At 44.7% G+C, this 27,568-nt stretch overlaps 1 protein-coding gene and 1 non-coding gene across 3 annotated transcripts in view; one reads left to right on the plus strand and one right to left on the minus strand.

Annotated features, from left to right (window-relative positions):
- Positions 1–465: 465 nt before the first annotated feature.
- trnak-uuu (transfer RNA lysine (anticodon UUU)) lies at positions 466–538 on the minus strand. The gene has a single exon. It is a non-coding gene; the product is annotated as a tRNA-Lys (tRNA).
- An 11,283-nt stretch (positions 539–11,821) lies between these two features.
- LOC129706433 (leucine-rich repeat-containing G-protein coupled receptor 5-like) overlaps positions 11,822–27,568 on the plus strand; it is a 135,916-nt gene continuing 120,169 nt past the window's right edge. Inside the window, exon 1 of one of the 2 annotated variants that reach the window (XM_055650738.1) lies at positions 11,822–12,151. In XM_055650738.1, the coding sequence (XP_055506713.1) occupies positions 11,958–12,151 (194 nt within the window). In that variant the 5' untranslated portion in view covers positions 11,822–11,957. The remainder of the gene's footprint in view (positions 12,152–27,568) is intronic. The other variant, XM_055650737.1, reaches the window with a different exon arrangement.

Genomic DNA, 27,568 nt, shown 5'->3' on the forward strand with positions numbered 1-27,568 from the left:
AATCCGATTAAAAATTAAAGGTCAGAGGATCTCCAATGAGGTAGATGGGAGGTCAGGAATGCTCTCTACTTGGTGATAGGATGGTTCAGTTGCCTGATAACAGCTGGGAAGAAACTTACTTTAGTTTAATTTAGAGATACAGCGTGGAAACAAGCCCTTCGGCCCAACAGATCTGCGCCGATTGGCGATCCCAGCACATTAACACTATCCTACACCCACGAGAGACAAATTTTTACATTTACCAAGCCAATTAACCTACAAACCGGTATGTCTTTGGAGTGTGGGAGGAAACCGAAGATCTCGGAGAAAACCCATGCAGGTCATGGGCAGAATGTACAAACTCCGTACAGACAGCACCCGTAGTCGGGATCGAACCTGGATCTCTGGTGCTGCATTCACTGTAAGGCAGCAACTCTACCGCTGCGCCACCGTGACCACCCAAAAAGTAACCGCACAGAACGTAACTGCCCGAACAGGGACTTGAACCCTGGACCCTCAGGTTAAAAGTCTGATGCTCTGGCGACTGAGCTATCCGGGCCCTAACTATCCCTGAATCTGGAGGTATGCGTTTTCAAACTTCTGTACCCTTTGTCTGATGGGAGAGGGGAGAAGAAGTGTAGAAGAGGGTATTGAACTTTCTTCCTATGATCATTTTGATTAGTATTTTACTAAAATAATGGAAATCCAAGAAGATTCAAAGTAGGCCCAGGCCCATCCAACTAGTGCAATGATATGGAGCTCTCCATTATTTAGTTTACAGCACGTTCTGAAATAAGGCGGGATATCCCAGTGCTGGAGAGTTTGGGAAATGTGGGTGAAAAGTGATGTGTTATTCCGAGGCATACAACACATACTACATTATATCTCAAATGACACAAATGCTCTAATCTTGAAATGTTATTGAAAATCAAATAAAAATTAAAATAAACTTTGATTGTTCCCCATCACTTTGACGGTCTTAAATTTCCTGGTCTTAACTGGTTCATTTTCACCATCCATGTCTGTCTATCTATCTATCTATCTATCTATCTATCTATCTATCTATCTGTCTGTCTGTCTGTCTTGTTATCTTCCGTCTATCTGTTCTTGTTATCTTCCGGTCTGTGCATGATTTCTATTTGCGCAAAAATGTTTCGCACTATGATTTTTCGCCAGTTCACTCACCGTTCTCCTATGCTGCGATTGCACCAAGTTTAGTTCAGATCGGTTGAACGGCAGTAGATGAGGTTTGAGGAGGTGCAAGTGAACAGCTGCTTAACCTGAAAGGAATGTCGGGGTCCCTGAACAGAGTCAAGGAAGGGGGTATAAGCGATAGGCTGAGGTTCGCTTGCACCTCCTCCAACCTCATCTACTGTATCCATTGTTCAAGATGTGGACTTATACATTGGTGAGACCGAATGATGATTGGGTGATCATTTCACGGAACACCTTCGCTCAGCCCGTCTGAACCTACCTGATCTTCTGGTTGCTGTACACTTTAATTCTCCTTCCCATTCCTACACAGACCTTTCTGTCCTAGGATTCCTCCATTGGAAAATTGGAGGAACAGTATCTCAAATATCACTTGGGCAGCTATCCAAGCAAAATATGAGATTCTGTTCCTCCAATTTCCGTTTAACCTCACTCTGGCAATGGAGGAGACCTAGGACAGAAAGGTCTGTGTAGGAATGGGTATGAATATTGATTTTTCACACCAGGTTGCCCCAGCATTTTGTCTCTTTCTATCCCACCCCCACCCAAGTTGCACTAACATCTGAAGAAGGATATTGACCCGAAACGTCACCCATTCCTTCTCTCCAGAGATGCTGCCTGTCCCACTGAGTTACTCCAGCTTTTTGTGTCTATCCTTGGTTTAAACCAGCATCTGCAGTTCCTTCTTACAGACTTAGAGAGATATGAGCCAAACGCAGGTGGGTGGGACTAGTGTAGATGGGACATATTGGCCGTTATGGGCAAGTTGGGCCAAAGGGCCCGTTTCCACACTGTAATACATAGTGACTCTATGCCTCTAACTTCTCTAATGGTGAGACATTGTGCATGTTCCTTTCTCCTAAACTATTGCTTCCCCTCCACCATTGCAGACAAAAAATAATCTCTAACTTTGTATCTTTGCATTCTGCACCACTCCTCTCATGAGCTCTCCTTCTGGAAAGATAAGGACAGACTTAACCTGGTCTTCACTTTGTCAAAAGGTCATGAGGTCATAATAAATTGGAGTAGAATTAGGCCATTCAGCCCATCAAGTCTACTCCGCCATTAAATCATGGCTGATCTAACTCACCCTCATAACCCCATTCTTTTTTCTGCTCATAACCTCTGACACCTGAACTAATCAAGAATCTGTCTATCTCTGCCTTAATATATTCACTGACTCGCCCTCCACAGCCTTCTGTGCAAAGAATTCCACAGATTCACTACTCTCTGACTAAAGACATTTCTCTTCATCTCCTTCCTAAAAGAACGTCATTTAATTCTGAGGCTATGACTTCTAATCCTGGACTCCCCCACAAGTGGAAACATTCTCTCCACCTTATACCGCGCTACACTCGATATTCCAATGGAACATCTTTCTCAATTTTGCTCCCTGGCCCATTCTTAGTGTTCACACTACCACTCCATGTCTCAAGATCTTTCCCATGCAACTGCAGGACACACGACTTTTGTTCTTTCACGTCTTCCAATTTCTCCTTGGGAGCCTAATTTATCTAAACTGTTAATTCAAGGACCCACGCAGACCTTCCAGGTGAAGCACTTGCATTAATTCCAATCTAACCTCAACGTAACCCATTTTTATTGCACTCAATCAGAGATATTCCCTTTGATCTACCTCCCCCCCCCCCCCCCCCCCCCCCCACCCCCCCCCCCCCCCCCCCCCCCCCCCACACACCCCCACCTCTTCCACGCCACTGAACCTTAACTTATTTTCTCTCCTACTCATTGCTGATGAAGGGTTTAGGACCAGATTCAATAACTGTTTCTCTTTTCATTTATGTTGCTGGGTGTTTACGGCCATTTTTAATACTCGAAATGTTATTATCGGGAAAAGAAATCGGTATACTTTGCACCAATTATTGTCAACTTTGCATGCTGAAAAAAAATTACCTACCAAGCATTAGGAGCGGCATGGTGGCGCAGTGGTAGAGTTGCTGCCCTACAGTGCCAGAGACCCGAGTTGGATCCTGACCACGGGTGCTGTCTGTATGTAATTTGTTCATTCTCCCCATGACCTGCGTGGGTTTTCTCCAGGTGCTCCAGTTACCTCCCATACGCCAAAGACGTACAGGTCTGTAGTGTAATTAGCTAGATGAAATTGTAAATTGTCCCTAGTGTTTATAGGAGAATGCAACTGTGCGGCACGGATTCAGTGGGCCAAATGGCCTGTTTCCACGTTGTATCGCTTAAAACATTGAGGGAGTGGGTGGAAAAAATGAAAAATACAGCTGTGTGAAATAAAATGTTTTCAATTCTTCTTGCATCTATTGGCTCTAGGTCGGTTTGGTATTTTATACAAAATACCGTTCACCTGCCCAATGGTTTGAAATTGTAATCTGGGATATAGTTGGAATGTTATTGAAGACGCATGTGAGAGCTCAAGAGACACGAGAGACTGCAGCTGTTGGAATCTGGAGCCAAACACAAAGTGCTGGAAGAACTCTGCAGGTTTGGCAGCATCTGTGGAGAGAATGGACAGGCGACTTTGTGGGGTCGGGACCCCTTCCTCAGGCTGAATGGACAGACAATGTTTCGGTCGGGACCTTCAGACTTTCTTACGTCGTCTGTCCATTTTTCTCCACAGATGCAGCCTGGCCTGCTGAGTTCTTCCAGCACTTTGTGTGTTGTGTATTACAGTCAAGAGTCAAGTGCATGTTATTGTCATCTGTCCCAACAGAATATGTAAACATCGTACTTTGTAAACAATAAAATAAACGAAAGAAGTTCAGTATATACATCTGTACATAAACACACATAAAACAAACAAACAATAATAGTGCAAAAAGACAAACCCAGTGTCGGAATTCAAGTCTGTGTAGTTCAGAGCTTATTTGAATGTTGTAGTGTTTAATAGCCTGATGGCGGTAGAGAAGAAGCTGTTCCTGAACCTGGACGTTTAGTTACAGGCTCCTGTATATTCTTCTGGGTGGCAGGAATGAAATGAGAGCATCGCCAGGGTGGTGTGCATCTCTGATGATGCTGGCTGCCCTTTTGAGGCAACAACTGCTGTAAATCCCTTCGATGGTGGGGATGTCAGTACCCATGATGGACTGGGCAATGTTCACCACATTTTGCTCCTGGGCGTTCATGCTGCCGATCCAGGCTGTGATCCCACCAGTCAATATGCTCTCTACCGAATTCAAATCATGGTTACGTTTTTGAAGTTATGGCGAAGTTATGGTTAAATATCTCGTTACCCCTTTAGCTTGAAAGCAATCCTATTTGGAGTAATAAAGGTTCTAATTGAAGGAGACCACGTTCATATGTTCGCCTTTGAAGGCGTCAGTTGAGGTTACATTTCCAACATTAGTATTTAATGGGTCCCATCGGGTGATTTTTTAAATAATTTCACGTCGTGTGAAACCAGAGGAGTTCTTTGACAATCTGAATGGACTCCTGACAAAGGAGCGGGCATTGTATAAAGAAGCAAAAAATCCACAATGCTACAAAACCTTCCCATTATCTCGGTCCCAGAAACACATTCCGCCAGAATTGCGGCACTTTCCCTCCTGTCTGCTTGCTCACGGTCTATCCACTGACTCATCGCCCCGCCGTTGTACAGTCATCTCCGGTACGAGGCACAAATTACAGACTTTTTTTTCTTTCTTTTTTTTAAGAAAGAGAAATAATGACCAATCCTGGAAACATTACGGCAGGTGCGAGGTCTTTGTCTCCGAAGAGCCTTATAATTAGCTGAAAAGATCAGTGAGAGCTCCGGGCATCAGTCAACCGACAGAGAATGGGCTCCGTCTTCCACCTCATAAGTGGTAAGCTGCGGACAATATCTTGTAGCAGTGGGCGGCTGCAGGCTGCATTGTATAGTGCCCAGCACCTGGATGTTGTCACATTCCCACGAACAGAGCTAGAAAGAAAATGTAAACTTCATTTAGCATTCAAGACATTATTTTCTGAACTACATTGTTGCATTTATGCGGTTCGAATGACAGATTGATACATGAGTGTGGGTTGTCACCATCCCACCCCCACCCGCCCTCCACCCAACCACCCACCCCCCGCCCACCCCGGCACCTCCACCCTCTCTCCAGCCCCCGGCTCAGTCTGGAAAAGATCGAATATAAAGGGTATTTTTTAGTAAGGGCGGCAGGGGTTATGGGGAGAAAGCAGGAGAATGGGGTTGAGACGGAACGCTAGATCAGCCACGATTCAATGGCGGAGTAGACTTGATGTACAGAATGGCCCAATTATGTTCCTATAACTTATGAACTGTGAACTATGTGCAATAAAAATGAACCGTAGATGCGGTACCGCAGATGGACACAACGTGCTTCAGTAACTCAACGCGTCAGGGGCAGCATCTCTGATGAAAGTAGCAGGGTTGTAAAGAGGCTGGAATAATCCAATCAGCCACTCGTCCCAATTCCGCCATTCAGTCCGATCATGGCTGATGTTTTAATGACTGTTAGTTTTACCAGAGTGCCACTTTCCTGCATTGATCCCATATGCTTCGAACTGCAATTTTCTGAGGATACAAGGAACTCTAGATGCCGGTTAACAAAATAAAGACACAACGCGCTGAAGTAACTGGATGGTTCAGGCAGTATCTCAGTCTAGAGAACATGGATAGGTGACACTTCGGATCGAGACCCTTCTTCAGACCCTCTTCTGAAGAAACGTCACCTATCCATTTTCTCCTGACCCGCTGAGTTACTCCAGCACTTTGTGTCCACCTTTTGTCCTATGTGTTATAGTCTGAATCAAATCTTCGGAATAACGCAATTCTATACAGTGTACACTTCCGGCGTATGTATTTGAAAAGGCTCCTGTGACGGAGCAAATGTACGTGTACTGCCGTGACTTGTTTTAAGATAGAACCAATGGAAATAGTCGTGTCGCGAGCACGCGTGTTATACAGTAGGAAACAATATTAATGACACAAATCAAATCTATTGTCATAATCTTAAATTATTACCCAATGTGATTTTAATTGGGATTTTTTTTAAAGTCTTATCTTTTAAAAATGGTTGGTTGTTAATTTCGTCTATTGAGGCAGACAAGATGTTCTCACTGTTACATTACTTTTTGATTTTTGTTTTTGGAGTTTCTAACCGTTTACCCAATCTTCCTCTGACACTGATAGTTTACAAGTATCATGTCCGAGTCCAAAGATCTATAAACCCCGGAATATCTTCCACCGTCTCGAAATGTAGACACGACCTCAATAACAACTTCCCAAACGATAGGGAACCTTGCAAGTTAATTGTTTTTAGCGACGTTTGGTTTCATCCCATGTATGAATAAATATTCATTTTACCTATCAGAAATTCTAAAGATTTAAGCATATACCTTGTCAAAGCATCAACGAAAATACAAATGACCGTAGATAGACACAAAAAGCTGGAGTGACTCAGCGGGTCAGACAACATCTCTAACCGTTGTCTAATATAGGAAAGAAACGGACACAGCGTTCTGGAATGACTCAGCGGTCAGGCACCATTCCCGGAGAACATGGAGAGGTGAAGTTTCGGGTCGAGGTCCATCTTCAAGGTCGGAAGAAGGCTTTCGACCCGAAACGTCGCCTATCCATTTTCTCCAGGCATGCTACCTGACCCACCGAGTTACTCCTTTAGTGTATTAACCAGCATCTGCAGTTCTTCGTGTCTCAACATGAAGGAAACGTGAAGGAGCTTTGGATAAAACTCTGGATATGAATGTAACTCTAACAGGTAGACAAAGGCAAGATGAGCCGAAAGGCAACCAGCCGTGTAATTCCTTGGCTGTTACATACTTATAGAAGACTCCCATGCACGGAACACTCTCAGTGGGTCTATTAAACAGAAACTCTATTTCAGAATTAAATATTTTTTATCTGTGATATATATTTTTTAATTGTTCTTTTTTTTCTGAAACCCCTTCCCTCCGTGGGAGCCTAATTAATCTAAGCTGTTTATTGAAAATTAAATTTCTTTTCTCTTCTTTTCTCTTTGGGGGTTCACGCTGATTCGGTCCTTCTGGAAGATTTTAAGCAGACGTTCCCATTTGGAGTGGAACAGCTTCTTTTGTGTATATATCCCAGAAAATAATTACTGTGGCTTTGGGAATTTTAAATACTCTGCATTCACATTTTTTTTAAAGCCGCTGACAGTTCTAAGCAAACAGGACCGCTGATGTTTACATTTAAATTATAGGACTCTGCTTCCCACACCGATAAGGAAACTTAAAACGCAACGTTTCAAAACTGCAGACGGCTTTTAAGAGGCGATGTATAGGTACCGAAGGGAATATGCCCTCTATCATACATATATAATAGAACTGTTGTCGGATGGAACTGCAGATGCTGGTTTAAACCGAAGATAGACACAAAATGCTGGAGTAACTCAACGGCATTGGCAACATCTCTGGAGAGAAGGAATGGGTGACGTTTTGGATCGAGAACAGAAGGGCCTCGACCCGAAACGTCACTCATTCCTTCTATCCAGAGATGCTGCCTGGCCCGCTGAGTTACTCCAGCATTTTGTGTCTATATAATATAACTTATGCACACTGCGATGGCGCGCACAGCAGGGGATCGAATATACATTGATACAGCTATCAATGTAAGATGACCAATGTGCACTAGAACCGCTGCACAGCCTGGCCTACACAGTGTAGGAAGGAACTGCAGATGCCGATTTACACCGAAGGTAGACACAAAATGCTGGAGTAACTCAGCGGGCCAGGCAGCATCTCTGGAAAGAAGGAATATTCATTTTTCTTTCCTTTTCACTTTTTCCCACTTTCTCCAGAGATACTGCCTGACCCGCCGAGTTACTCCAACACTTTATGACCAACATTTTGGGTATACACGTGGATGGACATGCATTGGGATAGATAATGATTTTCAACAGGAATGCCTATTCACTCTTATAGAAATTATTATAATGGAAGTACAGTTGATCTGATCTACACAGGGACCGTTATACACTGGGATTAAATCCACTATGGGACAACACAAAGTGCTGGAGTAACTCAGCGGTTCAGGCAGCATTTGGGCAGAACATGATAGAAGTTACTCAAGCATTTTGCGTCGATCTTCGATGTAAACCAAACGCTGCAGTTCCTTCCTGCACATGATAGGGGACGTTTCGGTTCGAGACTATTTGTAGGAGGAGTGATAAGAAAGTTAGAAAAGGGACGCAACAGGATAAAGCATTGCAGGTAATTGGTCCACGTAGGCGAGTTGGGGGAGAAAGGCAGATTGTTACAACAAAGGCATTGTAATGAGTGTGTATTGGGTAACTGCGATGGGAGGGGTATGCGTGTAATGGATGGGGTAGGATGGGAGGGGTATGCGTGTAATGGATGGGGTAGGATGGGATGGGTACGCTTGTAATATATTAAACGATGGGTGCGCACTGGGACCGCGTAATAAGATATTTTTTAAGTTTAAAAAAATACCAATAACATTATTACGTAATAGAGTCGTTAAAATATAATTTACTTTATACAATCGATATTCAGATTATCAAATCCTCGTCTAAACATTGGAATTCGTTATCAAGTTATTAAATTGTTAAAGTAACACCTGAATATGGAATCAGGAAAGTCCACATTATCAAGTCCAATTCCGGGATAATTCTCTGTGTCCCGCAGTCCAGCGCATTGCTTTAATTTGTGCGTTTTTGCCCCGCAATGCTTTATTTCATGTTGTGAAAATCGATATTGCTGGTTTTGGTTTTCTGGGGATTTTCCCCATTGCGTTTGATAGAATGATTTGTGTCCGCCTTGGTTCACTGAGATTCGCTCTCCCCGACCCCCAGGCAGCTGGCTATGTCTTACCCAACAAACCACTTCCCCCCTTCACATCTCACCTTCTCGCTCATTTGGGTGTTTTGGAGAACCCCTTAAGATTACTCTTTTTCATCAGTTCCGTAAAGGAGGACACACTGATTTAAAGACTGTTCCGTGGAGATGGACATCAAGTGCTAATGGAAGGTCATCAACTCGGTGAAAGAAGCTCTTTGGTCTGCCCGAACCTTGTTGACCTCCCATCAGAGTGAGTTGGCCGTCGGGGAATGTTGTCCACTGGCCCGCTCCAGACTGCAGGAGTACGTGCTGAGGGAGGCACTGAAGCTTGGTGCAGCCAACGCCAAGTCTATGTGGGGGAGGGCCACAGTCTAGAGTTCTTCAGCTGCTGAACATGGGGTGGGGAAGCAGGGTCTGGTAGAGACGCCCCTCAAACAAGGGAATGGATATCAGCACAGGGGCCACATCAATGGCAAGATGCCTGGTACAATGATAGTTCCATGAACACTACGCTAACTAATGTATGTACAGCCGCTGAGAACATCGGAGGGGCTTTGCACATTTTTGTTTTGTATATATTTTTTATTTTGAATAAATTTTATTTTGCTTTTTAAAAGATGCCTCTTTCTTTCTCCATTCCTGACGCACATCATCCTTTTCACTCAATTCGCTCAATTTCACCCCCATGAGCTCCGCCCCTCATTCCCCCAGTCTATCCCAAATCCCAAATGGTCAGAATTATTCCAGCGCCTCTTCTCTTCACGGCTCCAACCCAAGATCCATGTTTTTAACTGCGTGCAAATGAGTTAAAAAAAAAATAAGGACTCATGTGGCCTCTGAACTTCTAGCATAATGGGTGCAACGTGTTCTTCTCACTGAAGTCCAGAATTCAGTTATTATTCTCCACCCATTCCTTTTATCCAGGGATGCTGCCTGTCCCGTTGAGTTACTCCAGTATTTTGTGCCTACCATCCAGTTATTACGACAGGTATAGTGGTGGATATAAATTAGCAATGGATAAATGCATTTCCCTTTCTATTGCTACATTTCATCTCCAATGCATTTGAACATTATGAAGTTAATGGTATAATGTGTAGGAAGGAACTGCAGATGCTGGTTTATACCGAAGATAGACACAAAATGCCGGAGTAACTCAGCGGGTCAGGCAGCATCCCTGGAGAAATGGAATAGGTGACAATTTGGGTCGGAACCCTTCTTCAGACTGAAAGATAAAGATCTGTCTATCGTTAATAGTATACATTTAACGTATTGTAATAGCATTGTATACAAAAACGATCATTTTATTTTTAACTAATTGCGTTATGATTTTGGAGGATACGAAGTCCAAACCATTCAATGAAATTCAATAAAATTTGAGATCGATCTTCAAATCCTTTCTCTCGAGTAAACTGGACCACGTTTGTAACTGAATGGAACAGCAGACATTATTCCTCCAATATTTCCGAGTCCGACTGAAATGGGTTTCGCAAATTTAACGTGAATATCAACAGCGAGGATATTGGGAATTTGCAGTAACGTGACAAAGGTGGCTCTGTTTGTTCATGGAGGGGGCGTAGCGGGAAGACGACGGGGGGGGGGGGGGGGGGTCGCTACTAGTCCTTGCTGCATACGGTATGCTTTGTGTGTGCATCTCATCTTTTTCTTAGAGTTTTGGAGAGGCAGGTTGTTGATGAAGGTTTGCTTGAGGGAGTCGTGAATTTCCAGATAATTGGTACCGCATTAACCTGTTCTTTGGGGATAGATTGGGCTCCCGAAGAAGGGTCTCGATTTGGAACTTCACCTGTTCCCTTTCTCCAGAGATGCTGCCTGACCCACTGAGTTACTCCAGCTTTGTGTGTCTATCTTGGGCCATCTCGCCCTGCTTAGACACGAGGAATGTAGGTTTTTCACTGACCTTTGGGGCCGCTTCCTCAAAAGGCCTCAACATTGCAACCATTCTCCGTCTGCATGCCCCTCGTTAGCTCATAATCTGTAGGAAAGAACTGCAGATGTTGGTTTAAATCGAAGGTACACACAAAATGCTGGAGTAACTCAGCGGGCCCGGCAGCGTCTCTGGAGAGGTGAAGTTTCTTCAGACCCGACCCGAAACGACACCCATTCCTTCTCCCCAGAGATGCTGCTTGTCCCGTTGAGTTACTCCGGCATTTTGTGCCCACTCTTTGGCCCATTATGTCTTTGAGTTCCTCTATCAGTCTCCAGTCCTCCTTCCTTCGCTAACGTCCATTCCCTCGCCGCCTATATAAACTGCCTATACTTACTATATAAATGTAGGCGAAGTGCTGATAGAATCATTCACGCTTTCATCGAGCGTTCCAGGGCATATGTTCGTTGAACGAAGACGCAAGAAACTGCAAACGCTGGAACCTTTATTGAAACACAAAGTGCAGGAGCTGCTCAGCGACCCACTGACCCGCGGAGTTTTTTTTCCGCATTCGTGTATTGAATTAACTGGGCGATATGGTTTTTTTCTGTGCGTGCGCGGGATTTCTTGCACGCATTACAACGTTGCATCTCCTTTAAGTTGGTGCTCAAGAATCGTTCAGGTTTTCTTAACGAGTTTTGTTTTGTTTCCTTGCGTGGAGGGGTTTGCGTTGGGAGATGTTTGACTTGTGATTCGGACTGGGATGGAGTTTGCAAAACTTAAACCGGTTGGAGTAGGTGGGTGACAAAGTGTTGGTGGCGGAGACCGGTGAGGAGGGGAGGTGACACCGAGGCGCGTGTAAGCTGCTGTCCTTTGCCAGGAGGACGTGTGTCGGGGAAGGGGACTGGGGAGGGGGGGGGATAGAGCAGTGGTCGTGGTTCTGGGGAAGAGTAGGCGCCACACCACCGTGATGTCAGCGGCGGGGCGGGCCGCTTACTTAAAGGGGCCGCTGGAACATCGGCTCTGAGACTTGGAGCTGGGGTCCGGCGCGGCATGTGGCAGCCTCGCTGGAGTCAGGGAATTGACAGTGAGGAGCCCAATTGCGACTGCCCTTAGAGACATGTGGCGGACGCGGCTACCGCACCTACCCTTGCTGCTGGCTCTGCTGCTCTGCTACCCCTCCTTGCAGACCAGGAGAGGCGACTGTCCGGCCCCCTGCCTGTGCGAGGACGATGGTGTGTTGGTGCGAGTGGACTGCTCGGACCGAGGGTTGACCACCATCCCTGCAAATCTCAGCAGCCTCACCTCCTACCTGTAAGTGCATTGGGCTGGGCCTGGGGTTTACAGTGCAGTGCGCTAGACATTGATTGAATGAATTAAGCATTAACTCAGCGCCGCCTGAGAGTTCTAGTTTGTAGATAACTCTCTGGAATAAAGGTAACTTGGAATTCGTAAACGAACTCGAAATTATTTGCAGCCACCCCATTCACCGCGTAGAAACAAGCTTGACCCGTGGTCAAAAGCAGCAACGTGGGGACGTGAAACTGGTGACACCTGTAAGCAAATGTAGGGGGCTTGAGGGATGCATGGGACTGCTCTCTGATTTGCTGATGTTAGATTTACTGAGAAGTTCGCTGATGAACCGCGGGAAAACACCAGCCGGGGACAAAGTACAAGCTTAGGCCCGGCCATAGGCACCCGCCCACCCGCTCACCTCTCGCCAGTCATTCGCTCTGCCCGGCGTGTAACCCGGCGAGTTGCAGAAATGTTAGTGTCGTTTTAGAGATACGATATTGGAGATAGTTTTAGAGATGCGGAGGTCAGGCAGCATCTCTGGAGAACATGGATATGTGACTATCCAGTCGATACCCTTTTTCATAACCTGTTGAGTTACTCCAGCACTTTGCACCCTTCTTTGTTTTAACTCGGCGAGTTGATAGCGATGTAGCGACGCGTACGTGTTGGATCAAATCAACACCTGCTTTCCACAATAAATGTGCTCTCCGGCACCAATATTTGTTGATAGTGGCGAGGGATGCCTGGCTGTGAGATTATGAACTGGGGTTTTTTTTTTGCCATTCCATGTTATCTGTACTTATTTCCATAACCTAATGCGACAGTAACAGCGAGCCATACAGCGTGGAACCAGACTCTTCTGCCCAACGTGCCCACACCGACCAACACGTCCCATCTACGCCAGTCCCACCTGCCTTCGTTTGCCCCATATCACTCTAACCCAGTCGTATCCATCTACATGTCTAAGCATTTCTTAAACGTAGCGATAGTGCCTGCCTCAACTACCTCGTCCGGCAGCTCGTTCCATACTCCCACCACCCTTTGTATGAACAAGTTATCCCTCAGGCTCCTATTAAATCTCTCCCCCCCGGTTCTCTGGTTCTTGATTCCCCTGCTCTGCGCACAGACTGTGCGTTTACCCGATCTGTTCCTCTCATAATTTTGTACAAAAATAGATTAAAAATAAAAGCAGACGGGAATAGTAACTTTCCCCCACGCGAACACCTTGAAGAAAAACTAAAGGTGGCAGAGAATGAAGGCGGTCCAGGGCTACTGGAGTTGAATGTTTCTGTTGAAGAGTTGGGGCAGACATATATATATATATATATATAACGCGATATGATCCCCTGAATTGTTCGGTCAAGCCGCCCGCCGCGGTGTTGACCATCGGGGTACGGAGATATAGACAAAATACACCGAAGATAGATACAAAATGCTGGAATAACTCAGCGGGACAGGCGGCATCTCTGGAGAAAGGGAATGGGTGGTGTTTCGGGTCGAGACCCTTCTTAAGACAATTCTTTCTTAAGGAATGCACTGCGCTTGCCCGTTTCCCCCCGGACAGCCTGCTACAGGCGCCTCTTCATGTTGACCTGTTTCGCGTTCACAGGCACAGCGTCAAACCCTGAGCTTACGGGGCAATGTATGCGGGTCGCATTCGGAATGGTCTCTAAATTCGCGCGGATACTTTCTGCCTTGAGACTTTGCCCAGCCGCCGAGTCTCAACCTGTTACCAGTTACTCTATTAACCGCAAATTATTTAACTGAGTTAACCGAAGAGAGGAGGAGGCGAAATCAAACAGAGGCAGAAATTGTGCGAAACAGTGGTGCTAACGTGAATCTTGTCAGAGTTCGTTACTTTACTGCTTATCATTCAGTTAACGTACTCGGTGATTTATATCTCGTATCAGCACTAGCGTCGATAAAAATCGTAAATTAAAGTCATCTATTTAGCAAGTTGGAAATAATTAATATTTGCATTTTCGCCACCTCGTTAAACTGAAAGCAGTTTATGTTTCAAGTCAATTCAAGTGCATTGTCGAAACAAGGAACTGCGGGTGTCGGAAGGAAGATGCTGGTTTAAACCGAAGATAGACACAAGATGCTGGAGTAACTCAGCGGGAGAGGCAGCTTCTCTGGAGAGAAGGAATGGGTGACGTTTCGGGTCGAGACTAGTCTGAAGAAGGAACTGCAGGTGTTGGTTTACAACAACAAAAAAGGCACAAAGTGCCGGAGTAACTCAGCGGGAGAGGCAGCATCCACGGAGATCATGGATAGGTGACGTTTTGGGTCGGGCCACCTCTGAAGAGATCTAGTGCTATGAGCAGTAGGGTGAAGCTCAGGTACAATGCACACCGTCATTTCAGCAGAATCACAGACACATAGACTCAGACATTCAGATCTCAGGATAGCAACATTTGTTTTCAATAGACGGGGTATATCGTGTTTTCAATAGACGGGATATATTTTATGGCTAAAAGCGATTTCCCCCTAAATACTGTTTCCACTGTGCAGCAGGGATGGTACACAGCCAGCCTGTTGTGTGTCCGGACTGGGACAAGCCTTTGGTTATGTTGGCTGCTTTTCAGAGGCAGCCAAAGTTAACAGACAAACTGTTCTCCAGTTTGTACAGAAAGGTTCTTCCCGTATCTTCCCGATCTTCACGAATCACTTTCATGGAGTATATACTATAATCTGCAGATAGACACAACATGCCGGAGTAACTCAGCGGGCCAGGCAGTGTCTCTGGATGAAGGAATGGGTGACTTTTCGTGACGAGACCCTTCTTCAGACCCGAACCACAAACGTGTAAAAGAAGGAACTGCAGATGCTGGTTTTAACCGAAGATAGACACAAAAAGCTGGAGTAACTCAGCAGGACAGGCAGCATCTCTGGAGAGAAGGAAAGGGTGACGTTTCGGGTCGAGACCCTTCTCCAGACGTCTGAAACGTCACCATTTCCTTCTCTCGAGAGATGCTGCCTGTCTCGCTGAGTTACCCCAGCATTTTGTGTCTATCGTCGGTGTAATTCAGCCGCTGCCGTTCCTTCCTGCTATATTCTGCACTCAGTTCACTTTCTCTATCGCACTACCTGTTGCACGGTGCAATTTGCACGGGGAGTTGGCAACACAAAATGTTTCACTGCACTGGACAATAACAAACTAATACCAATAGGAATGAGCGAGAAAACGGGCGCCCTGAGCAGAAATGAAACGAGGCTCGCAATAATCATCTTTCACGCTTCACTGGAGACATTCAAACGCGTCCTTCAGAATTCAGCACCATACAAAACCAGAAACGTGGCTCTGCAGCGGAACGCTTTCTGAAACAAACCCTTCGCCAATTAATTGAAAGACAACGACCAGTGGCGACTTAACGTAACATAAGCTTAAGAATTGTGATGTTAAATATTAGAAAAGTCAAGGAGTTGTGGAAAAGCCCATTGCCCGCGGCTGTATTAAAGGCGACAGGTTTTTTTTTAATACAGACCTCGTCTACTACGATGGAACAAATTCAGAAGCAATTCAGCCGGTCAGGCAGCATCTCATGAGAGAAGGAATGGGCTCCACTTCGGGTCGAGACCCTTCTTCCCACCCGAAACGTCACCCATCCCTTCTCTCCAGAGACGTTGCCTGTCCCGTTGAGTTATTCCAGCAGTTTAAGTATAAACTAGCATCTGCAGCTCCTTCCGACACCCGAGGTTTATGCTTGTTATTGCCACGTGCACAGAGCCCGCACATGGGCGCAAATTCGAGGGGGGGGGGGGGGGGGGGGGGGGGGGGGACACGTCCCCCTCATGCTTTGCCATGTTTTGTAATCCGGATTTTGAATTTCGGTGAAAACAATCTATTAAAATCTCCGCTTTCCGCGAGACAGTGGGGGTGTCACTGTCACGCGTTTGTTAAATGTCTCTATTAACATCGTATTATCACGATGTGTCACTAATTGTGTTTTAACCTTCAAGAATTACTGAAGGTATCCACGGAGAATTTCCTACAGCTCTCTGATGCGGGTACAATTACCATTTAAACGGAAAGATTTAAACGGGTATCGGATTTAAACGGGTCAGGTCATTATGGGCTCCGGTCGAACGGGTTTCCTGGCTGGCTTGCAGGTAAGCGCCCAATTCACGGTCACTCACGTTATTTAGTATTTTTCCCCATCTTTCTCTCGCTCTCTCTCTCCCCCTCCAAGGTTGGTTCTTCTGTTAGCCTTTATTTGCTTCAGTTTTATTTGATTAAGTGTTATTTATCACATTGTAACTTTTGAAAGATTCAAGCAGGTATCAGACGCTTTCTAAGGGCTGATTCGGCCCATTCGCGGGGCCTTTCATCGCCTGGCGTGGCTTAAAATCAAACTGTTGCGTCGAGGCGATCGAGGCTCTCGATGCGGCCGCGCCGGGCGATGAAAGGCCCCGCGAACGGGCCGATTCAAGCCCCACAATTCGGGGCGGACGAAGTTGCTGTTGCTGGAGTTCGGTGTCGGGCACTAACTAGGTCAGCTCCCGATGTTACCGTCCACAGGGCCCACGGCCGAAGCCTCCGAAGCTTCGCGCGCGTGTGTGTGTGCGTGCCCGCGCATGCACGTGCGCGCGGCCACCAAGGAATTGTGCCCCCCCCCCCCCTCCTCAAAATTGTGGTTCCCCCCATGTTTTGATAGCGATTTCCGCTAATGCACGAAGGTAGCATGATTTGTTTTACATGCCATCTATACAAATCAAACATACCATACATAGATATAATCAGCACAAACTCAAGTACAATAGACAGAGCCGAGGGAAAGATACAGAGTGCACAATATAGTTCTCAATATTGTAGCGCATTCCTTAGACTGTGTCCAATGACTTCAATGGGAGTAGAGATGAATCGGACAATACTTTAGCTTATGGAAGGTTCATAAACCTGATAATGGAGGTGAAGAAGCTTCTTGAGTCTGCTGGCGAGCGCTTTCAACCTTCTGTTACTTCTGCAGACGGGAGCATGAAGAGGAAGGAACGACCGGGATGGGACAAGTCCTTGATTATGTTTGCTGCTTTCCCCATGCAGCCACAGTTAACTGTTCTCCAGTGTGTTTGGAAAGTATTTGATTGAGACTTGTAATGTAATAGTGGGGTCAATGGGGCTTTTAGATAGACACATGGATATGCACGGGGTGGTGAGATATGGATCTTGTGCATGTGGGATGAGATCAGTGTAACTTGGGCATCATGTTTAGCACAGATGTAGTGGGGGGGGGAGGGCCTGTTCCTGTGCATTTTCTGTCGTTCTATGTAATAGAGTAGCGAATAAATGATGTATGTTTGCCTCTGGCTACGACGTACATGTCGAGGGTTATTTGAACCAACGAGTGGGCCTTTAGACTTTAAACTTTAGAGATAGAGCGCTGAAAATGAGGCCGTGCCGACCAGTCATCACCTCGTACACTAGGGGCAATTTACAATTTTACCTACAATTCTGTAAGTCTTTGGAAACCAGAGCACCCGGAGAACCGCCACAACATCACGTGGAGAACGTACAAACAAACTCCGTACAGGCAGCACCCGCAGTCGGGATCAACCCCGAGTCTGTCGCGCTGCAAGGCAGCAACTCTTGCACGGCGTCACTGTGCCGTCCTTTGTAATAGATGTTTTTCATTAAGTAAAGCAATTGTAGGGACACTATTGAGTTACCTCTTTCCTTGGGAGAGGGGCAGGCAGTGGCTACAATTATTTTTAAACAGCCTAACTTCGCTTCTTGTTAATTCTCTCATGATGCTTAAATATTGGACATAGGTGTTAGTATTCCAGGAATCTGAAAGATGACTTGTATGTATTCCATCCTCGCGCGTGCGCGTGTGTGTGTGGTGAATAGATTGTGTGAACGCCTCGTTAAGATTATACGAATATAAAATAAACGGTGTTTTAAATCAGATCAGGTAATGCATGCTCACGGAACCAAATAACGTAACCGCTTATATTTAGCTAGCAATTGCTCTTTCCTTCGATTTATGCGGTGTAATAAATCGCTTAACATTTTCCAGTATTCTATTTTAGACGGATGCGCACGAAAGTGTTCTTGCAGTCTGACCCCCCCCCCCCCCAAGTACAAGATAAAACTCATTAGCTCCCAGGCAAGATAGCATGACTTGCGCTGTGTCATGTATATCCATGTTAAAGTGGGACCTTTGCATCAGTCTCGCAATATGAAACGCGTTGAATTTACCATCGGGGGAAGGGTATTTGAAGGTCCTATTTTCTCGTTCAGATCGAAAACCGCCGAGCAGTCTCACGCAAGAAGCGAGCTGTGTAGTTTCATTTGGTGCACAATAATGTTACACACAACCCCCTGCATCAGACTGATGGACCGGCGGACAGGGGAATCATGGGGTCCCGTGGTCGGAAGACTGCAAGTCGGGGAAGGCTGGCGTTCTGGCTGGTTATTTGGAGCGCCGTGTGAAAAGTGGGCAGCAAAAAGGCAGGCTGATTCCAGACAAAGTGTGGCTGACACTGAGCAGGACCTGGCATGCTCAGTTAGCACTCTTTCCCCTCCCGCTACTCACCAGGCAGCTGCAAGAAAGAAGCAGCATTCGCTGTACTTGGACTGCGCAAAGACTCAGATACTTGCACCAGCCACTTTGAAAAGTCACATTGTCACTCGTCGGCCAATGAGAACTAGAAGTCATGAGTCAAGTGTTTTATTGTCAGATGTTCATAAACGGAACAAGGCGATTCTTATTGCAGCAGAACAACCGATATGTAAACATATTACTCTGTGAAGCCCATAATATACAATATATACAGGCGATATCGTGTGCAGGTAGAGGAGATTAGAATGTCTTGGCATCATGTTGGGCACAGACATAGTGGGCCGAAGGGCCTGTTTCTATGCTATACTTATCTATGCTCTACATCATGTAACAATTAATAAAGGATGTATGTTTGCCACTGGTTAAGATGTATACGTTGAGGGTTACACGACAATTCGGGATTTGGGGTTCGATTAACATGGATCCCTCGTGGGCTTTTAGATTTTACACTTTAGACTTTAGAGATATATATGTACACAAACAAACAAATAAATAGACAACAGTAGTGCAAAGTCAAAAATAATGTCCCCAAGTCTACATGGTTTGGAGGCGATGTTTGTAGTGTTTAATGGGAAGAAGCTGCTCCTGAACCTGGACGTTTCTGTTTTCAGACTCCTGTGCTTTCTTCCCGATGGCAGGAGTGAAAAGAGGGTGTGGATCTCTGATGGCACTACACAAAAACCTGTGACTGAGTTATCTTAGAATGAAAATCATTGCCGATTTACAGAAAGAAAAACATGAGAGGCGACTTTAAATAGATAGATCTAGAAACAATTCTTTTACAAAGTCAAATAAAATCATGCAAAATAATTTTGTTCAGTTTCACCAGTCCTCATAACATTACTCTTAATTAACACAGGTTACACTCACATTTTGTCATGAAAGAATGGGATTTGAATATGTAGAATGCCTTTCCCAACTACAAGATAATGCAAAGTACTTTTTTTTACAGCTGATTAATTATTTACATAATTGGTTGCTGTTGAAATTAAGCAAACGTGAGCAACTGATTAGTGAAGCACAATATCCCACTGAGCAAGAAATAAATGGGCAATTCAGTCTTTTGTTTAATGTTGACCAACAAATCCTTCCTGCTGTTGGCTGGTCCCACAGGATGCAATGGAGACATACAGCACAGAGACAGTTCCAATGCCCCACTAAATCCTCACTGACCATATTTCACCTATTTTACACTAATCCCACCTTAATCCTATTTTTATTAGAGTCATGCAGATTCAAACAGCTCAGCACCGAAACAGGCCCTTCAGCTCATTACATCCATGCTGAACTTTTTACCCATCTTAGATAATCTCACTTGCCTACTTTAGCTCTGTATTTTACGATGCCTTGCTTATTTAAATGCCTGTCTAAATGTCTCTTACGTATAATGATTGTGTCTGTTTCCACTGCCTCTTTTTGGCAGCAAGTTCGAATTAAATCTTTTTATTTGAATTTCACAGCAATTTGCATACATACAATGATAACAGACAGTGACAGTCAAGGCATAATTGTGCAACAGTATGTAAGCGACCCTCAAAGCCCTTACCCTTACCCACCTTCAGCCCACCCGAACCAGTTTGGAACCAAACGGGGACGAACACCACTCACATACATACACATCCACACAAATATGGTAAGATAAACGAAACAAAAAGTACTAAAAAAAAAGAAAGAAAAAAAAGGGGGTTCACTAATAACAGTAAATAAGTAAGTAATTAAATAAATAAGTGTGGGGGGGGGGGGGGGGGGGGGGGGGGGGGGGTTAAGGGGAGAGCAGCTGCAGTAGAGCAGTACAATGGTGGAGAGCACTAAATCCTCTTCCGAGTCCGGGGACAAGTTGAGAGAGTTAACAAGTTCCAAGAAAGGGTTCCATGTATCTAGGAATGTCTTGATAGAGCCTTTGAGAGAGAACCTAAGTTTTTCAAGCTTTAAATTGTAAAGCACCTCCTTAATCCAGCGGGTGTGTGTCGGGGGACAGGTGAGCCTCCAGTTAAGGAAGACCAGTCTCCGGGCTAACAAGGTTGTAAAAGCTAGAACCCGTTTCACCGCAACAGAGAGGTTGGTGTTGGGAGGGGTACCGAAAATGGCTGACAGTGGGTTTGGAGGAATAGTTTGGCCATAGGCTCTGCTTATCAAGTCGAAAGCACTCCTCCAAAAGGCTGCTAGTTTAGGGCAAGACCGAAACATACGGCTATGGTTGGCAGGAGATTGATTACATCTGTTGCAGGTGTCCCTAACAGCGGGGTAAATTCTAGATAATCTTGCATTTGTGTAGTGGACTTTGTGAAGGACTTTGCATTGGATTAGGCCAGGATGGGCACATATGGAGGAAGAATGGGTCAAGTCCAAGGCAGAGTCCCATTGCTGGTCTGTTAGTTTCATATTCAGCTCACCCTCCCACGCAGCTTTTAATGAGGTATGAGGTTTCAATATAACCGACCCTAACAAGTTATACAAAACAGAGATGCATTTCTTCCGGTTGAGATAAGATGGTATCGGTCAGGGTTTCAGGGGGGCGATTTGGGAAATGGGGGAATGTCTTCTTCACAAAATCCCATATCTGGAAAAAACGAAAAAGGTGGGAGTTTGGGAGGCTATAGTTGGATGAGAGCTCCGCAAAAGACGAAAAGATGCCATCCTTGTATAGCTTTTTGATACTACTGATACCGTTGCTATGCCAGGTTTTGAATGCGTGGTCTGTACTTGAAGGTTTAAAGATGTGGTTTTTAAGCAGTGGGGTCAAGATGGAAGGGCCTTGTAAACTGAAGTTTTTCCTGAGTTGACTCCATATCTTGAGCGAGAGGGACGCAATTGGGCCTGCACCCGCAGATGTTATAAGAAGGGGGAGTTGGGAGCATAGGACAGGCCGCAACGGGAGACGTGAACTCGCCTTTTCCATGTGTACCCAGGCCGGTAGATGGTCACAGTCATCATTCATCCAAAACAGGGGTTTTTGTAAGTTAGCTGCCCGATAGTATCGCCTAAAGTCAGGAAGTGCCAAACCGCCGTCACTCTTAGGAGACTGCAGTATCGCCTTTCGGATTCTAGCCGGTTTGCTACCCCATAAAAATTTAGATATTGTCCTTTCTAATTTATCAAAAAAAGATTTAGTGATAAGTATAGGGACGTGCTGGAAAAGATACAGGAATTTGGGTAGGACGACCATCTTGACCAGATTTATCCGGCCCACGAGGGATAGCGGTAAAACTGACCAGCGGTCAAAATCTCTTTCAGCTTTCTCAACCAGAGGCAGAAAGTTTGTGCGGAACATATCAGATAAGGGTGTTGTGATAAAGACGCCGAGGTAGCGAAACCCGTCCTCTGCCCATTTGAATGAGGTTAAAGAGCGAGGGAGCTGCTTAGCCAATGAGTTAATCGGTAATAGCTCACTCTTTTGGTAGTTAAGTTTATAACCAGAATACGCGCCAAACCGTTCTAAAATATTCGTAATCACAGGGAGAGAGCTGACTGGGTTTGAGATGTACAGGAGCAGGTCATCCACATACAATGAGACTTTATGAGTTGTGTCGAACCGTGTAATACCTTTAAAGCCCTTCTCTGAGCGTAACCAGACCGCCAAGGGCTCTATCGCGACAGCAAACAGAAGTGGTGATAACGGGCAACCCTGTCTGGTACCTCTCTGAAGGGGGAAGTGGGGCGACAGTGTGTCGTTTGTTTGTACTGAGGCCACCGGGGACGAGTATAATAGACTGACCCAAAGAATAAAACTGTTACCGAGGCCAAGCCTGTCCATCGACTCATATAGGTACCTCCACTCGACCCTGTCGAAAGCTTTTTTGGCGTCGAGGGAGACCACTATCTCCGGGGCCTCACTACTCGGTGAATGGATGATGTTAAGGAGACGCCTAGTATTGTGGGAAGACTGTCGGCCTGGTATGTACCCTGTTTGGTCTAACGAGATAATAAAGGGCATCACTCGTTGAAGACGGAGCGCAAGAACTTTAGAGTGGATTTTGAAGTCCACATTCAGGAGCGAAATTGGTCTATAGCTACTACAAAGCAGGGGATCTTTCTCCTTTTTAAGAATTAGGGAGTTAGTAGCCCACGACAAGGTGGGCAGTAGGCAACGATGTAAAAACGCCTCATTGTACATATCTCTCAGGACTGGTGCGAGGAGAGCAGAGAAAGCTTTGTAATATTCTACAGTGATGCCGTCAGGGCTGGGTGACTTTCCGCTTTGCAGCGATGTGATGGCTGCTTGGACCTCAGCAACAGTTATGGGACCACCCAAGTCTCTCGTGGCTTCATCGTCAATTCAGGGAAACGTCATACTACTGAGCATGTCACCTGCAGTGGGAGGACAATCGGAAACGTATAGTTCAGCGTAGAATTTAGCAAATGCTTCATTAATTCTAAGAGGATCAGTATGAATCTCCCCTAAACTGGATCTAATGGCTGGAATTAGCCGTGAAGTCGCCTCGGTTCTGGCCTGATGGGCCAAAAGCAAGTTCAAAATATCAAGATATCGGTGTAAAACAAAATCATTCCATTCCCATTAAATCCCATTAAAACTTAAATTCAAAATTCTTTCCTCCTACTTCAAACTTATGCCCTCTTTTTTGCCCTTCCTTGGCTACGGGAAAACATTCCTGATGATTTACTCCTTCTATGCCTCTTACAATTTAATATATTTATGTCAGGTCATAAAGGGGAGGCCATTTAAGACTGAGGTGAGAAAAACCTTTTCACCCAGAGAGTTGTGAATTTGTGGAATTCCCTGCCACAGAGGGCAGTGGAGGCCAAATATAATGGATTTAAGAGAGAGTTAGAAAGAGCTCCAGGGGCTAGTGGAATCGAGGGATATGGGGAGAAGGCAGGCACGGGTTATTGATTGGGGACGATCAGCCATGATCACAATGAGTGGCGGTGCTGGCTCGAAGGGCCGGATGGCCTCCTCCTGCACCTATTTTCTATGTTTCTATGTCACCCCTCAGCATCCTTTGTTCCATTTAGGACATTGGCCACATTGCCTGTTTCCACATGTAGATTACCCTTTTCATTCCTGGTTACCTTTCCCTGGTTACCTCCTTGCTCCTACTTATAGAAAGTCTTGAGGTTCTCCTTAATCTTACTTACCCAGGATATTTCATGATCCCGTATTGTCTTCCTAATTTATTTTCTAATTTCCCACATTCACACTATACATCCCTCAAAAGACTCCCTTGATCCCAGTTGCCCATACTTACTATATGTTTCCTTTCTTTCCTGATGAAAACTTTATTGGCCTTTTCATGATTAGGCTCCCTAATCATGTCATCTTCATCTTTCATCCACCCATATGCGGGCTCTGAACTCTTACCAACTCTCTTTTAAAGGTTTACGTATCAACTGTCATTTTGCCCACAATCATTTGCTCTCAATCTACTTTTGTCAGTTCCTCTATTATGCTATTGAAATTAGCCTTCCACCAATTCAAGAACAGCTTGAGGACCAACCTTATTCTTTTCCATAACTACCTTGGTACTTGCACAATGATGGTCATTGTTCCCACATTGTTCCACAACCAACACTTTCACCACTTGCCCAGTTTTGTATCCTAAGGTAAGGTCAAGTATTGCCCTACTCTTTTAGAATTCACAACGTATTGTCTGAAAAATCTTTCTTGGATGCACTTAACAAATTGTGCCCCATCTAAGCTCATTGCACCAAACTAATCCCTTCCAGAGCAGCTTGCCACACACAACCTTATCTATGGCCTTGCTGAAGTCCATATCGACAACATACAGCTTTTCCCTCGTCAACCTTTTTGGTTACTTCTCAAAAACTCAGATTTATAAGACATGATCTCCCATGCACAAACCCATGCTGTCTATTGCTAATCAACCCCTCTCTATCCAAATGTGTATATATATCTTAAACCTCAGGATCCTCTCAGTAACAGATGTTAGGCTCACTGGTCTATAGTTGCCAGGCTTTTACTTGTTGCCTTTGTTAAACAGAGGCACAACGTTAGCCACTCTCCCAACACCTCACCCACCTCTAATAATGAATCATTCATCTCAGCCAGGGCACCTGCAATTTCCTCTTGAGTGTCCTCAGATATATCTGATCAGGTGCAGGAAATCTATCCAACTTCATAAGCCTTAGGATGTCTAGCACCTCCTCGACCATAGTATGGCCTGTCCTCAAGACATCCCCATTAACTGTCGCAAGTTCCCCAGACTTCATATCTTTCTCTATAGTAAAAACAGGTGAAATACCAATTGAGGACCTTGCCCATCTCATGTGGCTCTGCTCAGAGATGGTCCCTTGTAGAGCAATGTCTGGCTAATGTCGGATTTAAGTGGTATTTTGATAAAAGATTTCAACATTTTAGGGGAACTGATAAGGGTAGATAACAATATTTTTTGCTGGTTTGGAAGTCCATGAAAAATTTGAGCCAAGTCTATAAGGGATGAAGTTAGGAGATGCAGAAAAGGTGACAGAAATTTGAAGTGCTTTCCCTAAAATGCCAATGGATGTTACATCAATTGTTAATTTAAAATTTAGATTATAAGATTTTTAAAACTTTTTTTGATAATCTGGGATGTTCAGGTGTAGGGGTGAAGGTGGGTCTTGGAGCAAAGGCACACATCAGCCATGTTCTCATTAAATGTTGGAACAGACTCCAGTGGCCAAGTTACCCACTCCTGCTTCATGTCGATTCTGACGCATGTTCTCAATGATAGAGTGGATGTGGAAATAATGTTTCCACTGGTGGGAAAGCCCAGGACCAGAGGTCAGAGCCTCAGAATTAAAGGACGCTCTTTTAAAAAGGAGGCGAGGAGGAACTTCTTTAGTCAGAGCGTAGTTCATCTGTGGAACTCATTGCCACGTTGGGCTGTGGAGGCCAAGTCAGTGGATATTTTTAAAGCAGATGTAGACAAATTCTTGATTAAAACGGGTTGCAAGGGTTATGGGGAGAAGGCAGGAATATGGGATTAGGAGGCAGAGATCAGCCATGATTGAATGGCAAAGTAGACTCGATGGACCGAATGGCCTAATTCTACTCCAATAACTTGTGAAAGGGAGATGATTGGGAGGTGATTTGATTACTGTTTGCAAAATTTTAACAGTTCCCGTGGACTATGACAAGCTATTTTATCTTGTCCAGGGCAGTAGCTCCAGAGCACTGGGCCACCATCTGGAGAGAGAAATTTAAAACAAATCCTTGAAATTATGAGTATGTAGTACATCTGTGAACCAGGCTCACAATTAAGACAGTTAGCATGGATCGATTCTGATGCATGTTATATACTTTGTGTTCATGAAATGGCATTTTGGGATAAACTATATAGTATGGTAAGTGGGCTATGTTTAACTTGAACAGATGACTTGGTCTTGAAAATATGTCACTAATGAAGTTTTAACCAGACTCTTTTTCTGGATCTGTTGTAAACTAATAGAAAGCAACAGTTGTTATTGTTACTATCGCAACATTTAAAAAACATTTGGACAGGTACCTGGACAGGACAGGGTTGCAGGGATATGGGCCAAACGCAGACAGGTGGGACTTGTGTAGATGGGACATGTTGGTTGGCGTACGCAAGCTGTTTCCACACTTTATGACTATGTTTATATGACTATGACTATAACTAATTATGATTATTTAATTATTACGGAACTGCAAAGAAGACAGAGGACAACTAGCAGTTCTTCTGTTTCAACAGATCATGTTTAAAGCTTACTGTTATATGCCAGAGTTCAGTTCAGTGCCATCTGCATCCTTGCTGGACATGAATCTAAAGAATGGATACATTCCAAGCTGAGCTGGACCACTACCAATATATTGTGGATAGACACAAAAAGCTGGTGTAACTCAGCGGGACAGGCAGCATCTCTGGAGAGAAGGAATGGGTAATGTTTTGGGTCGTGAAGAAGGGTCTCGACCCGAAACGTCACCCATTCCTCTCTCCAGAGATGCTGCCTGTCCCACTGAGTTACTCCAGCTTTTTGTGTTTATATTCGGTTTAAACCAGCATCTGCAGTTCTTCCTTACAAAATATACTGTGGAGTTGGGAGATGTTGAACGTGGTGAAAGTTCCTTTACTCTGCAATTGATGCCAATCACAATAACGTTTGTAGTTAAACAGAATGATTTCCAATTAAATGGAATCTTCATTGTCAGTAATAATCATCATAAATAAAGATAGTGCTTGATAGACAGTATTATTATGTTCTCGAGCCATTAATAGATAAGACATAGTAATCATGAAAGATTGAATATTTTGGATTACGTAATTTGCATTTGCAACTCCATTTTTCACAAGGTAAACAGAAAGAATGTTTTATGATATAAAGGCAAGTTGTTGAACGCCAATATGAGTTTTGTCTTTGGGAGTGGAGGAATGATGAAGAAATGTTTTAATCCACACAACAGATTAAAGTTGGACCAGTTCTAAATATCAGTTAGAGGTCACTGTACATTAAGGCAAGTTCTTTTGCATCATTCCAATGGCAGAACATACTGTATTCCCTACCCCATTTGCCAGTGCTCGGAGCAGCCAGGTAACAGACCTACATCTGCGAATTTGTTCCAGAACAGGAGATTTTACAAGGATGTTGTCAAGACTTGAGCGCCTGGGCTATAAGGAGAGGTTGGGCAGGCTAGGACTTTATTCCTTGGAGCGCAGGAGGATGAGGAGTGATCTTATAAGATCATGAGGGGAATTGATAGGGTAGATGCACAGAGACTTTTTACCCAGAGTAGGGGAGTAAGAACCAGAGGACATTGGTTTAAGGTGAGAAAGGAAAGATTTAATAGGAACCTGAGAGACAACCTTGTCACACAGCTGGCAGAGATATTATAACAACATTTAAAAGTTATTTGTGCAGGAACATGGATAGGAAATGTTTAGAGGGATATAGACCA

The sequence above is a fragment of the Leucoraja erinacea genome, chromosome 19 (assembly GCF_028641065.1).
Source record: "Leucoraja erinacea ecotype New England chromosome 19, Leri_hhj_1, whole genome shotgun sequence".
In the NCBI taxonomy this organism is placed as follows: domain Eukaryota; kingdom Metazoa; phylum Chordata; class Chondrichthyes; order Rajiformes; family Rajidae; genus Leucoraja; species Leucoraja erinaceus.